The sequence below is a fragment of the Xiphophorus couchianus genome, chromosome 1, assembly GCF_001444195.1.
Source record: "Xiphophorus couchianus chromosome 1, X_couchianus-1.0, whole genome shotgun sequence".
Classification (NCBI taxonomy): domain Eukaryota; kingdom Metazoa; phylum Chordata; class Actinopteri; order Cyprinodontiformes; family Poeciliidae; genus Xiphophorus; species Xiphophorus couchianus.
In genome coordinates, this window is record NC_040228.1 from 12,792,224 (window position 1) to 12,805,010 (window position 12,787).

The 12,787-nt window shown below is 39.3% G+C and overlaps 1 protein-coding gene across 1 annotated transcript; it reads left to right on the plus strand.

Annotated features, from left to right (window-relative positions):
• Positions 1-3,395: 3,395 nt before the first annotated feature.
• On the plus strand, positions 3,396-12,354 carry perm1a (PPARGC1 and ESRR induced regulator, muscle 1a). Its single transcript, XM_028014551.1, has 4 exons — positions 3,396-3,523; positions 5,030-8,571; positions 10,442-10,558; positions 10,826-12,354. The coding sequence occupies exons 2-4, from the start codon at positions 5,052-5,054 to the stop codon at positions 10,939-10,941; spliced, it is 3,753 nt and encodes a 1,250-aa protein (XP_027870352.1). The 5' UTR covers positions 3,396-3,523; positions 5,030-5,051; the 3' UTR covers positions 10,942-12,354.
• Positions 12,355-12,787: the final 433 nt, after the last annotated feature.

Here is a 12,787-nt window from a genome sequence, read left to right on the forward strand (position 1 = left end):
AAACCTAGAATTATAGTTGGTATAAAGTCCATCATTGATGGCATATCACTGTTAGTCGATGAATTTGATGCTGGGACAAATACAACAAAATCAAAGTTTGAATAATCATATTAAGGATTGTTCTGTGGCTAATAGGCGCTATTTAACCTGTAGTAAGCCTCTCAGTTAGTGGTTGAGTGTCGCCATCTTGTGCTGAGTGTTATGTACTGCAGTGCTAATCAAAAAACTCTCAACAAACACTTGCTTCTGGATTAGCATTATTAGGTAACAGTTCCTGCCACACACTGCCTTCCTGCATGCTCGAGTAAAATAAAATGACTAAAATCAACTAAATACCTAGCAAAGAAATGTAAATACTGAAAACTAAGAGGCTTTCAATGCAATCTGGTATAATTTACCATCACTGAATTCACTGCAAAAACACAAAATCTTACCAAGTATTTTTAGTTTCTAGTGTAAATCTCTACATAGACTTGAAATAAGGTAAAATTAGCTTACTAAGAGCTTTTCTACAAGATGTGGAAACTTGTTTAGAGCCGACAACTCCTGAATATTGATTTTAAAAAGTTCTAGTCCCCCTTGAAATGTTTTCACTGATAACACGGGGAAAATGTCTTGTTATGAAAGAAGATTGGACAGTGGAAAAGGTAATTATTTTATCAATATTCAAGAATTATTGACTTATCTTGCAGAGCATTTCCGTGCCAGCTAGTCTGATCTTATTTCAAGTGTAGGTAGATATTTACACTAGAAACTAGACAAAAATGCTTGGTAATATTTTGTGCTTTTGCAGCATGTCAACAGTCTGCAGATCTAAATCCTATTGAAAACCTGTAGGCAGAACACAGCAGGAAAGAGAACCCCAGATTCTGGACAATCTTGAGACATTATGTAAGTGGATTGTCTGTATGATCTAACTTTGAGAAAGGAAAAGACTATTCCTTTCAGCATAGATGCAAATAAGTGCGTTTAACATGATTTTTCTCCTTTGATAAATCAGAGTATTTCAAGGTTTTTTTCTATGCTTTTTCTGCCAAACTAAGCAACTGCAATGAAAGCTTCATATATCAGTAATTTGTCTAGAAACTGTCGTCTCCATCTGCATTTCTGTTGTGTTTTTTATCTTTACCACCAAAGATTCAGAGCCCAAATCTTTGAAATTTGATTATTTTCTCTAATGAAGACTTTGCTGGCCAGTTTCATGCAGCAGATGCCACCAACAGAGGATGCTTGGTAACAGGACCCCCGTACAAACTCCTTTCTGTTTAAACACTGCGTCGGCGAGCCGCTGCTGAATCCCCCTGTTTGCTGGTTCTTGTTTGCTGCTCAATTACTGTCCCTGACATGGTAAACAATCGGGCTGAAATTCTGTCACATTAGCAGCGTTGTAAAAAAGCCAGAACAGATCCTAATCTTTACTCACTCATAAGAGTCTAATCCTGTTGATGGAGACAGAATCACACCCATGTCAAGGCAGCCCACCGCCCCAGGTGCAGTGGCCACACACACAGGCTCTGGCTTGTCCCTTTTTATCAGTGTTGATAAATGGAAATACCCTCCTGGGCAGGCAGCCCAGCAGTGGCTCTACTAATTAGAGGGCCTGTTTCCTCGTAAATAACTAAAGTGAATAAAATCAGCCAGAATGGGTAGTAGTTTCAACCTAAAAAGCAAACAAACAAAAAAAAAGAAATAATTTCAACGCTTCAACATGAAGCCTGACCAGCAGCAGAGTGGCAATAATAAGACTGATTTAACTAAGAGTGAAGTTACAGTGAATTAACTGTCATGTGTTAATTTTTAAATAATCAGCTGTAATCCATTCGCATCATTCAACACGTTTAACAATAGTTAAGGAGAATAATACATCTGGTAACAGCAGCTTAACAGCTCACAATAAGATCAGAACTGAATTAGTGCCGTCTTTGTGTCTCTCTGATGACTGTAAACAAAGGCTCTCGTCCTCCTCAGAGAAATAACCCTGACATTTCAGCCTCGACTCACTAAGTTATTTATGAGCTTAAATCTAACGATTCATACATCTCATAAACATGATTCATGTACTCACATAATGAGCTGGAGATACTCTCAACCAAGGACATAACTTTATTAAAAACAATGTTTCTTAATCTTTATTTTAGTTGTTTTCTCTATTATCCTTTTGGGTTTTTGATGTGTCATCAGGAAGTTTCTAAGTTAGCATATCAGACTGAGAGTCTCCCTCATTTCCCACAGTGATGGTTTTATCAATTAAAGGAAAAAGCTGTCCGACCTCATGTACAAAAGTAAAAGCTGATTGCACCGCCTTTTGCAACATTAGCTGTCAAATGTTTGTGATAACTGGCAACGAATTTTGGACCACCTATCTGGGGAGAATTGATTTATTCTCCATCTGTTCTAAACATTTCTTCAAATTGAGTCATGATGTGCTGGTTTTCAAAATCTTTTAACAATTAATACGCACAGAACAAACACGGCTGAGTCATTATTAAGGGCATTTTTCTTGTAAGGCAACAATGCTGTTAACCGTTCGACCATACAGTCCAAAAACAACACATGTAAAATAATGTCTTATTTATGATGAAGTCTGTGTTATTATTAAAAACTGCCTTAAAGCAACAAATATTAAGAAAGCCGTTAAAATTAAATACAAAAATGCATTTGAGCTATGCAAATATAAACTTTCTTCAAATCTGATGAACAAATAAATCAACAAAATCAACATTATGCGATTAAGAAAACACAAAAATGTTGGAAAGAGGCCAGACTGAAGCAAATGTCTTTGAATATAAACACCATTGCACGACTACATTACACCTAACAATGTGATGACATGTAACATTGTCCTTTAAGTGATGAATTTGACCTCTCACCATATATCATTCAGAAGTAAAGCCTTAATTTGACAATTTAATAAGATGAATAAACAATGTAAACCTTAATTCTGACGTGCATTCTGCCTGTGCTATAACAAATCCGCCATTCCTTTTCTCTTATTCCCAGGTTGTATCTGGAAACATTAGGAGGGAAAGGCTTGAATCGACTCTGCAACCATCACGTCACGTTGTTACCAGCTGACTGACACACACTTTCACATGATCCTGCAGCTCTACAGTTACTGACAGGCTATTGCTCCCTCTGCTGGATTTTAACTCTTTCGATGAGGAATCATAGCGCGCAAGTGATAAAAAAAAATAAAAAATCTCCCAAAATGAATTAGCATAGGATTTCGGAGGTCAGCAACAAGTCAGCACACTAAAATTACATTCAAAACCACATGCGTTACCAGTGGAAAATCTATTTAAAGTTCTGAAATGTTATACCTCTGTCAGACACAGCTGCCTGTAAGAACACTGTGTGTATTACGTGATCTAAAGCACCGCTCTATTTTTAACAAATCATGGGGCTTGCTGCACTGCTTGCTGCTGCTGAGGAGACGCCCACCAGAGAGAAAATGACTTGGCTCTGCAGGGTCTACCTGCACCTCTGAACTGTGTGGACTGAAGTCACAGCTGAAGCAGGACAGGTAGGAACATGTGGAAATGTATGTGTTCAATAACCAAAATAAAAGTATAAAAGGACTTCCTGTTTTCATAACACTTTCATTTATATAAATCTCATTGAAAGAGGATACATTTCTGAGTATGTTATTTGCATGATTAGCAAAAGCTTCAAAATTCTACTCAGATAAAATAATATGATTGGTTTTTTTTTTATTGCTGGCTGTATTAGTGTACCAGTTTAGTTAACCTTGTCACATTCAAGTTTAACGCTAATAGAGAAAGTAATTACTTTCTACATGATAATAACAATGATAATAAAAACTACCATAAAAAATTCTATGTATATTACTAAATGTCTTAATTGAAACTGAACTAACCTGCATATTTATCAGCACATTTTGTAAACATGTGTAAAAGAAACGTAAAAATGATTTCATCTGTTACTGCTGCAGCATAGCCCTACGCTAAAATATTTTGAAAAAATAAATCTATTTTGTTTTAGTAGGTTTATTCATTTTACATTTTAAAAGATAATTTGTTTTAAAAAAAATAAACCCACATATCTAAGACAAGTCCAAATCATCAATCACTGCTTATTAGATTCTTTCTTAAATGTTTTCCACTCATAAAAAGATCTTCAAACTGTAGAAAGACAGACTTCCAATGGTTCCCACCTTTGACTTGCCCTCCTTGTGTCTGTAGTAAGTATAGTACACTTAGTGTTTGTAAAGTCTTTTGTATTTTTAATAAATTGAAGTCAGTGATGTTTACTGTCACATATGAAAATGTTTTTCAGGAAAGGGTCCAGATCATTTCTTGTTCTGTCTTCAGGCTGAAAATATGAAAGTATTTTCTTTGCACTGGAACTTAAAAACTTGCAGTGTGTTTGTTACAACTGCAGTATGTAGCTTTTATAAAAAATATGTTTATGACACATTTCATAAAACTTTCATTATGTTGTCACAGTAGAACATGAAACAGATAATTGCTCTTGTGTTCCTACTGTCAACTGAAGAAACACATGGTTCAGTCAGAAACAATTGATCAGAGCCAGGAGGAGGGTTTTATGGCTGTCAATCACACTCATGTACCTACAAATAAATATGCTAATGGCAAACAGAAAAAAGTGTTTGTCTGCTGTCATCTTTGGCCATGCCAATTAGCCTACACATTTACGACAGGCTCCGTTGTGCGGAAGGAGCTGTAGCGTAGCAACGAACAAGGAAGATGGTGTGTACATCGCATACACAAGCATGATTGACAGCGCTAAGACCCTCCTCCTGGATCTGATTGGCTGTCTCTGACCAGGCTGTATGCTTCTGCAGGTGGCAGTAAGACTACAGGGAGAAGGAGGAAATTATCTGCATCATATTTTACTGTCACAACAAGGTGACAGTTTTAACAAATATGTAAAAAAAACCTATTTTTTAATAAAAGTCACCTACTTCAGCTTTAAAACATATGTATCAATTGTACATCTAGAAATGTCGAAATCATCTTAAAGTAACAAATATGCTTTTACATCACAGGTTCTGTTGAGCCCAGAGCCAGATGGATGACTTTGAGTACAGCTTGGAGATCAGCGACCGAGACTGGGAGTGCTTCTTTGCGGAGTGTGAGGAGTGCGACCTACTTCCTCCTTCAATAGCACATGTGGATGACTCGGGGATGAGTGATTTTGATGACACTCTTCTCACCCAGAGAGCTCGACGAGTTTACCCAACGCTGGGCTCCCCAGTAAACAGCCACCCAGTGGACAGCCCCCTAAAGCGCGGTGACTCTCCTCCTGTGGCGCGACGCTTTGAGACAAAAGAGAGCGGCGGATTTGACAGTGTCCTCTCTGGCAGTGAGGAGGACATACACCTGCAGTCTGTCAACATATTTCTTGAGAGGCTTAAAGGTCTAAATGAGACCGAGCCAGACCAAGAGAGAGCTGGAAACAACAGAGAGGCAAATCAAGGGAAGCACCAAGTCAGTGGAAGCGCTCTGCCAAAAGACAGCACTAAGTGGAGCACGCTGCCTGATGGAGTGGAAAAAGCATTTGACAAAGAGAGCCAGAGGCTTGTTGACCCCATCTGGAACATCAACACAATGAAAACAGATACAGCCGAGTCCAACTTTTTCTCAGAACCTGAAACCTGCAGCACCTCCCCACCGAGCTTTTGCAAATCACCTGAAACAGAGTTATACATAACAGAGGGCGACTTCACAGACAGTGTGGTCGATGAGGTAGCGGGGCGCGATCCGCTCCATGACTCAACAGAGAGCGTCGCTGGCTCAGACTCAAGAGCTCAGCCCTGCAGATTGGAAATGTGGAGAAGCATGGACGACGTCAAGCAAGATACGTTGACAAGTCCGGAAAGTTTCTGCACAAAGTGGAGCTACAGAAAAGACAAGATATCGTCTCCTGAGGGGTCCCAGTTAGTCTCCTTGAGGAGGAAGAGGAGACGGAAGAGACGACTCAGTCTGGAGGCAGGTGAAGGTGGACATCCGTGTGAGAGGCACTCAAAGGAGGACCATTTGACAGTAAAAGAAGGAAGACGTCTGTTTCTATCGACGGAGACACTCGATTTAAAAGAACATAAAAATCTCACGTATGTTCTCACTCCGAATCCCGCCACCATCAAGTTCCCAGAGAATTTCTCTGCTCAGGAGATAAAAATTGAGCTCTCCCTCTCTGTTTCCCCAAGTGACAATCAGTACCAGTCACTCCAACAGAAAGCATGCACAGGCAGCAATTATTTAACCAACCACACACCCAAACCCCCTCTGAGTCAAAGTGATGACACTACTAATGATGCAGCAAATTCAAAACCAAATGGTGAGTTTCAGGTTACAGAAGCCCCCGGTTTGATTGGAAATCATCCCTTCTTGCCAGTTTCAGCTGCTAAAGTGGAAACAGAAAAGTCAAAGGGTCAGAGGCAGGAAGTGAAATCTGCCAATCTTCCTCCATCTGATGAAAGAAATGTGTCAGCCAGTGACTGTAGAAATGAACAACATGCAAAACATTCAACAGCAGAGGTCAAATCGGTCAGCCGTTTACCGTGTGCAGAGCCATGTGCTCCTGCCATGGAAGTCATCCAAAACGGCAACCTATCCACTGCTAAGTCTGCCCTGGCGGCGGAGGCTGGAAATTCTGGTCTGGAGAAACGCACGGTGTGTCAAAGTGACTTTGAAAGTCAAGAACAGCTGGAAAGTGATGGTCAGAACACAAATCAAAATGGCACTACACTGGAAGAGACTCCCTTTTCTGTGCACACAACTGGAGGGATCACTTCTGAGCCAGGGGCATTCCAAGATGAGTCTTTGGATGAAGTAATCAGTACTTATCTAACATCAGAGCACATTAATAAGTCAGCTAACGAAAGCTACTTATCTGGAAGTGTTTCTGGTTTAGCTATAGAACAACAAATAGATTCTTTAGAGGTTCTAACATCAAATATTTTCTCAGAGAAACACAAAAATGTACAAATGTCACCAATTTCAAACTCAACGAGGGACATTCAGACAGATACTGAAGCGTCCCAAAATGAAAACTTACAAACAACTCCTCCTGATATCACACACTTGTCGTGTCGCCCCACTCTGGACTCTGAACCAGCCCTTTCACTTTCCAGTGAAAACAAGTTTTCAGTTTTTTGTTCAGCTGTTAATGAGCATGAATCTGTTCAAGAAAAAAAAGAGCAGCCAAACCTCTTGGCTGATCAGGAAGCAAACTGTACATTTTATGGATCCAAAAGCCAAGAAGAATCAAAGTCTGACTTTGCGTGTAAAGAGAAGGAAGTCGTCCCTGCATCCAAAGATGTGGATGAACCTGGCAGGATGCCGAATTCTGTGTTTGCAATGTCGTCATTCTGGAGGGAGATGGAGAACCTGACGATAAACGACATATTGGGCTTACGAAATGCAGATAAACCTGTTCTACACGATTTACTTCCAGCTGTAACAGAAAGCGAGGAAACAGTGGTTGATTCAGGCATTTTTACTGAAGAGGATGAGCCCAATCCAGAAGAAGCCACCAAAGAGGTCCGTGAGGTTGTTTCCTCATCTTCACGATCTGTTACCTGGCAGAGTGATCCTGTGCTAGTCAGTCAAAATCCAGATTCAGGTCCAGAGAGCATGATGTTGGAATGTGAGACTGATTCCCAACCCGTGCTCACTGAGAGGCCTCAGAAATGCCTTAAAAAGATATCGAAAACAGTCAGTGTGCACAATTTGGCAGCCTTGGAATCAGATTTGTATAGCCACACATGCAAAGCCGATGGATTACAAGTCTTAGAAGAACAAAAAACAGAAAACCTGACCTTTTTCGCTGAGAGTGGCACATCAAAGAAAGACAGAACGTTACCTTCGTCCTCTACAAACACCTACAGGATCTCGTTCACAGACATATTTCAGTACTTCTTTGGAGAAAAACAGTCAATTTCCAGCCAGCCAGCAAGAGAAGATACAACCACACACTACACCAGTGGAAATTCTGTCCCTGAAACTTATGATCATTTCTTTTCAGAGTTTGACAACGAGAGCTTCTTCTCCCCTCTCTTAACAGCAGCAGAGAAAAACAAAGGCAAGCCAGTTCCTATATTCTCGTACTCTCGCTCAAGTTGCAGAAACTTCCAGTTCCCAGAGGCCTATGAACACTTCTTTGCATCCTCCTCATCTGACGATTCATCTGGGGAATCTGACGAAGAGGAAAGCTACCGCCCAGTGAAGGTGGTGACCAGGTTCAGCCGTAAACTCAATTCCAGGCAGATTACCACAGATGTGTATGAGAATTTCTTCACAGAGAGCGACATCACAGAGAATCTCTTCTCTCTGAGTTCACTCTCCTTCAGGAAGGTTAGCTTCACAGCTCCTGCAGCCCAGGATGAGGGGACAGACTTGCTTGTGCCCATGAGGCAGAGCTCCAGTCATCAGTTTCAGAAGATTGGTTTTCCTGTCAACACGCTGGGCAGCCCAGATGTGATGTTCCCCGACCCACTGCTGTACCACCTGGAGGAAAGGATCTCCAGACAGCTCGCACTGCAGCCATGCCGATACGAGGGGTTGGAGGTGACTGTTTCTGATCCAAGTAAGCTAAATTATATACAGTGCACACAGTAAACAAAAGGAAAAAAACTTATTAGGCTCTTATAGCTAGGGTTGCCACAAACCCATTTGTTGTAATTGCATAATAGTACTTCATAAATGACTTTATTGCAAACAACGTCTACGTGTGTTGGACCCTCGACCTCAAAAACATATTTCCTGAGGTGACAGGAAGTTCAATTGCCAAGGTACACATTAAACAAAAAGAACAGGAGCCTCAAGACTTAAATGCTGCACCCTAGGTTAGGGAGCAACAGCACCAATGTCCTCCTTTATTTTGATAAGAAGGGTTATGGGGTCAAAAGTATAGCCTAGGGGGCACAACATGATTATTCAAACCAATATGTTTAATAGATAACGAAGCTTAGCAAGGTAACCAAACGAACCTAACGGACAAATTGGATGATTAAAAATTGTTTTTAGGGCACATTATGGCTTATTTGTTGAGCAGGTCAAAACACACACATTGAAATAACAGTAACAGAAAATTAATATAAGAGGAAGCTTATTATATCCTTTTACATTTGTTCTAGGCTGAAGGGACTCCTTAGTACCATTACAAAGATACACTTAGGGATGATTTTGAATCCAGTAATAAGACTACGAAGTTAAATTTACAGTTTAGCCTGATATTAACGTTCAAAAAAATAATAATTAAAACCTCTTAACATTTTTTGTTAAGAGGTAAATATAGTAAATATTCCTCATTTTAGCTCAATTAGGATTACTTTGTTTATTCCTATTGGATATATGGCAAAATAACAACAGAGAGACATTTTTATTTGAAGTTTTTGGCCATAATAATCATAGTTTTTGGAGAGAAAAGCTTGTAACTTGAGAACACCATCCCAAATGTGAAGTAAGGCGGTGGCAGCGTCATGAGACAGGGCTGTTTTGCTGTAGGATGGACAGGTGCATTTCGTGCAATAGAAGGGATCCTTAGGAAAGAATAATGTGTGGAAACTTTGAAGCAGCATCTCAGTACATCAGTCAGGAAATTGAAGTTTGTCAACAGGGTCATCCCAATGGTGAAAGACCCTAATCATACACCCAGATTAGTTATAAAGTGGCTCATCAGAAACAGAGTGAACGGTTTGGACTGGCCTTCTCAAAGCCCTGATCTAGGTCCCAAAAAATAATAATTGTATGGTTACAACCTGGTCACAGTTGAGTTTTTCCAACAGGTCAACAGGTCTGGAAAGAGAACAGTTTTAATATATCATCAAAGGGCAAGAAATTAATGCTCCATTATTGCCACTGAGAAGTGTTTGTAAACTTCTCACCAGAACTGTTTATGAGTACATGCAACCTAAGCCGAATCAAATTTAGTTCCGTCTTCTGGACAACACAATAGTAACTCATCTGACCTTTTCAGTCCGTCTCTCTTTGTTTGTCTCACATGTTGGCGGTTGTGGTGTAGAAATGTCACCCGCTCTACCCTAACATTTGAGACCAGGTCAGATTCTCTTTCCCCAGCTGTCAGATGACACTGAGAGAACGCCAAGCTAGAGCCAAGAGGCATGGTCCTACGTGATAACTCGACTTCACTCAATGAGAGTCTCCTCTAAGCTGCCAAGAGCGCAGAGATTTATGCTTAGAGGGGAAGTTGAGGTACCTGCTCTTAGAGTAGGTAGCTACTTTTTCAAAATGCAATTGCCTTTAATTCATTTTCTTATGGTTTTGAAAAAATTATATCTTTGGCTGAACAGTTTAGTTTCATCTTTGTGACATTAGTGCAGGTTTTATGAATTTCTCAGCTGAAAACAATGTCCTGTCCTGGCTGTATGAGTAGTTTTCTATAATCCCATGTGCATAAATAGTACATTTATTTAAAATTATTCCTATTATTTCAGGGTTAGATGCCCCCTTCCTGCCTCTGAAACAGTCGGATCTGTGCTTGGTTTGTATTGCGTTTGCTTCATGGGTACTGAAGACTGCTAATCCTGAAGCTGGTGATGCCTGGAAGGCCGGTGGGTGTATTACTACTGTGTGAAGCACCAATAAGCCTTAATTTAGTGAGAGAGCTTGCAAACAGTGCTTTGTAACTTAAAGTTTTTTTTTTATTCTGACATTAAATGGAAAGATATACAGCTTAGGAGAGACTGTAAGGACTTTCAGTATCACTCTTAGGCTATGTTGTGATTTCTTAAACATACACAACAGCAAGCTCCACGATGAAAATTTCCAATCTCCTGTGAGTATTGCCATGACTCTCATTCGGTTTCTCCTTTCTCTAGTCCTCCTGGCAAATGTGAGTGCCCTGTCTGCCATCAGATACCTGCGTAAGTACGTCAAAGTGGAGCCTGCAACCAGTGAGACGAAGCCCCGCTATCCTGCCTTAACAGATTCTTGATCTTTCTCAATCTAAACTATTTTCTATTTTCTGTACGTCTCTTTGAGCATCTAAAGGACATCAGTCCTTAGTAGAAACAAGAGTTTCATTGACCTCTCTAGACATTCATTTTCAGCTTCAGATTGTTTTCATTTTTGTTAAACTTTTTCAATTCTTCGTCCCTTAAAACCCGAGAGCATTCACGTGAGGTTTAAAATGACCAAAGGTAAGAAAAAAAGAAAAGGTTTGAGAAGTTTGTAAATAGTGATGGGAGATGAGCAGCAGGTTTTCTCTGAGCTGGACAGACTTGAGATGACATGACAGATGAATGTGTGATAAATAAATGTGAATTTGAGGCACTTTAACAATTCAGGGGGAAGTCTTTGACCCTAAATGGGAATTTTATGTATCAGATGCTTTTATTCCAGTATGTAAAATATTCTCATCACCAATTACTTGTCGAGTTTGTAGAAACAGGGTTCAGTGTTATATTAAACATGGTAGTTTACCGAAAGGAAAAGAATGTTTTATTTTAAGAACAGCATTTTGTGCCAGTATCAATCATGTAATAAATTACTTGAAGGGCATTTTGTTCCTGGTAGATCATCTGTAAAGTCCTTGTTGCTGTGTATGTCACACTGAGCCGCTGGTTTATTTAAAAGAAGAAAAAAAGTATGTCTGATATGTGTTCTGGTTCTTGTTCAAGAAATACTCAGACCTGTCGCGACTTAAACACTAGGGGGCGACTCCTGTTCTAAGAAGACTATCCTCACTTGTCAAGTCATTTCTTTTGATGAATTCAGATCGCGAAACAAACGTAAATATTAGAAAAAAAAATAATACTAGTAAATACAAAAAGCAGTTTTTAAGTTATAATTTAACTAACAAATTATACAAAAGCCCTCCAACTCAACCTGGCCTTGCATGGAAAACTAATTCCTCCCTTGTGACTGTTATTCTGGGCTTTTCTGTGACCTGGATGGGACAGTGTTGCACTCCTGAAGAAACTTAAGTCAGCTATGAAATGATTCTCACTGTGGCTCACCTTAGTAACAAAGCCTTAGAAATTGCCTTGTAACCCTTTCTAGACTATCCAATATCAGTGATTTCTTTTTTTTTTTTTTTTTTTTTTGCCTTCTGTTCTTGTATTTCTTTAGATCAGGGCATGATGCGTTTCTTCTTTTTTTTTTTTAGATGTTTTACCCTGCTTCATGTTGACAAAAAGGTTCTTGTCAAGTGACTGTTTGATTTTACAAGTGGTATTCATGCATGATTTATTAAGAAGCAATAATGTTTTCACACTGGGCCAGGTTGGATTGGATATGCCTTGTTCCTTTCTTAAATCGTAATTTAAAACACAGTTTTTTTTGTATTGTCACAAGTTATCTTTGTCTGATTAAAATTTGTCTGACGATGTAAACTATTGACAAAAAACTAAAATAAATCTGTAATGGAAATTTTTTAGACCTAATTCTAGAGTTTGAAATACTAATTAACTCAATTAACTAAATTACACAGTCCAACAGACACACTAAGTATTCAGGAAAACAATTTTTCTCCAGTAGATGGCAAACTTGTTCCGCCCAAACTTTGACCTATTTAGTTTCAAGTGAGTGAATTTACTTCGAAAAGTTCTGGTAATTCAATTACCAGAGTTGATTTATTTTTTGAAAAGAAATATAATCAAATCAATCCAATATGATCCTACAGGCAAGTCGAAATTGAGTCAATTTCGACTTGCCTGAGTAAAATACAATTGAGTCAAGATCAGTTCATCGAGGAGCCACAACTGACTACATCAAGTCAATGACTGTAGCAATCCATCATTCTGAGGAAAGATGTGAACGGCTTATTGCAATTTTAACGA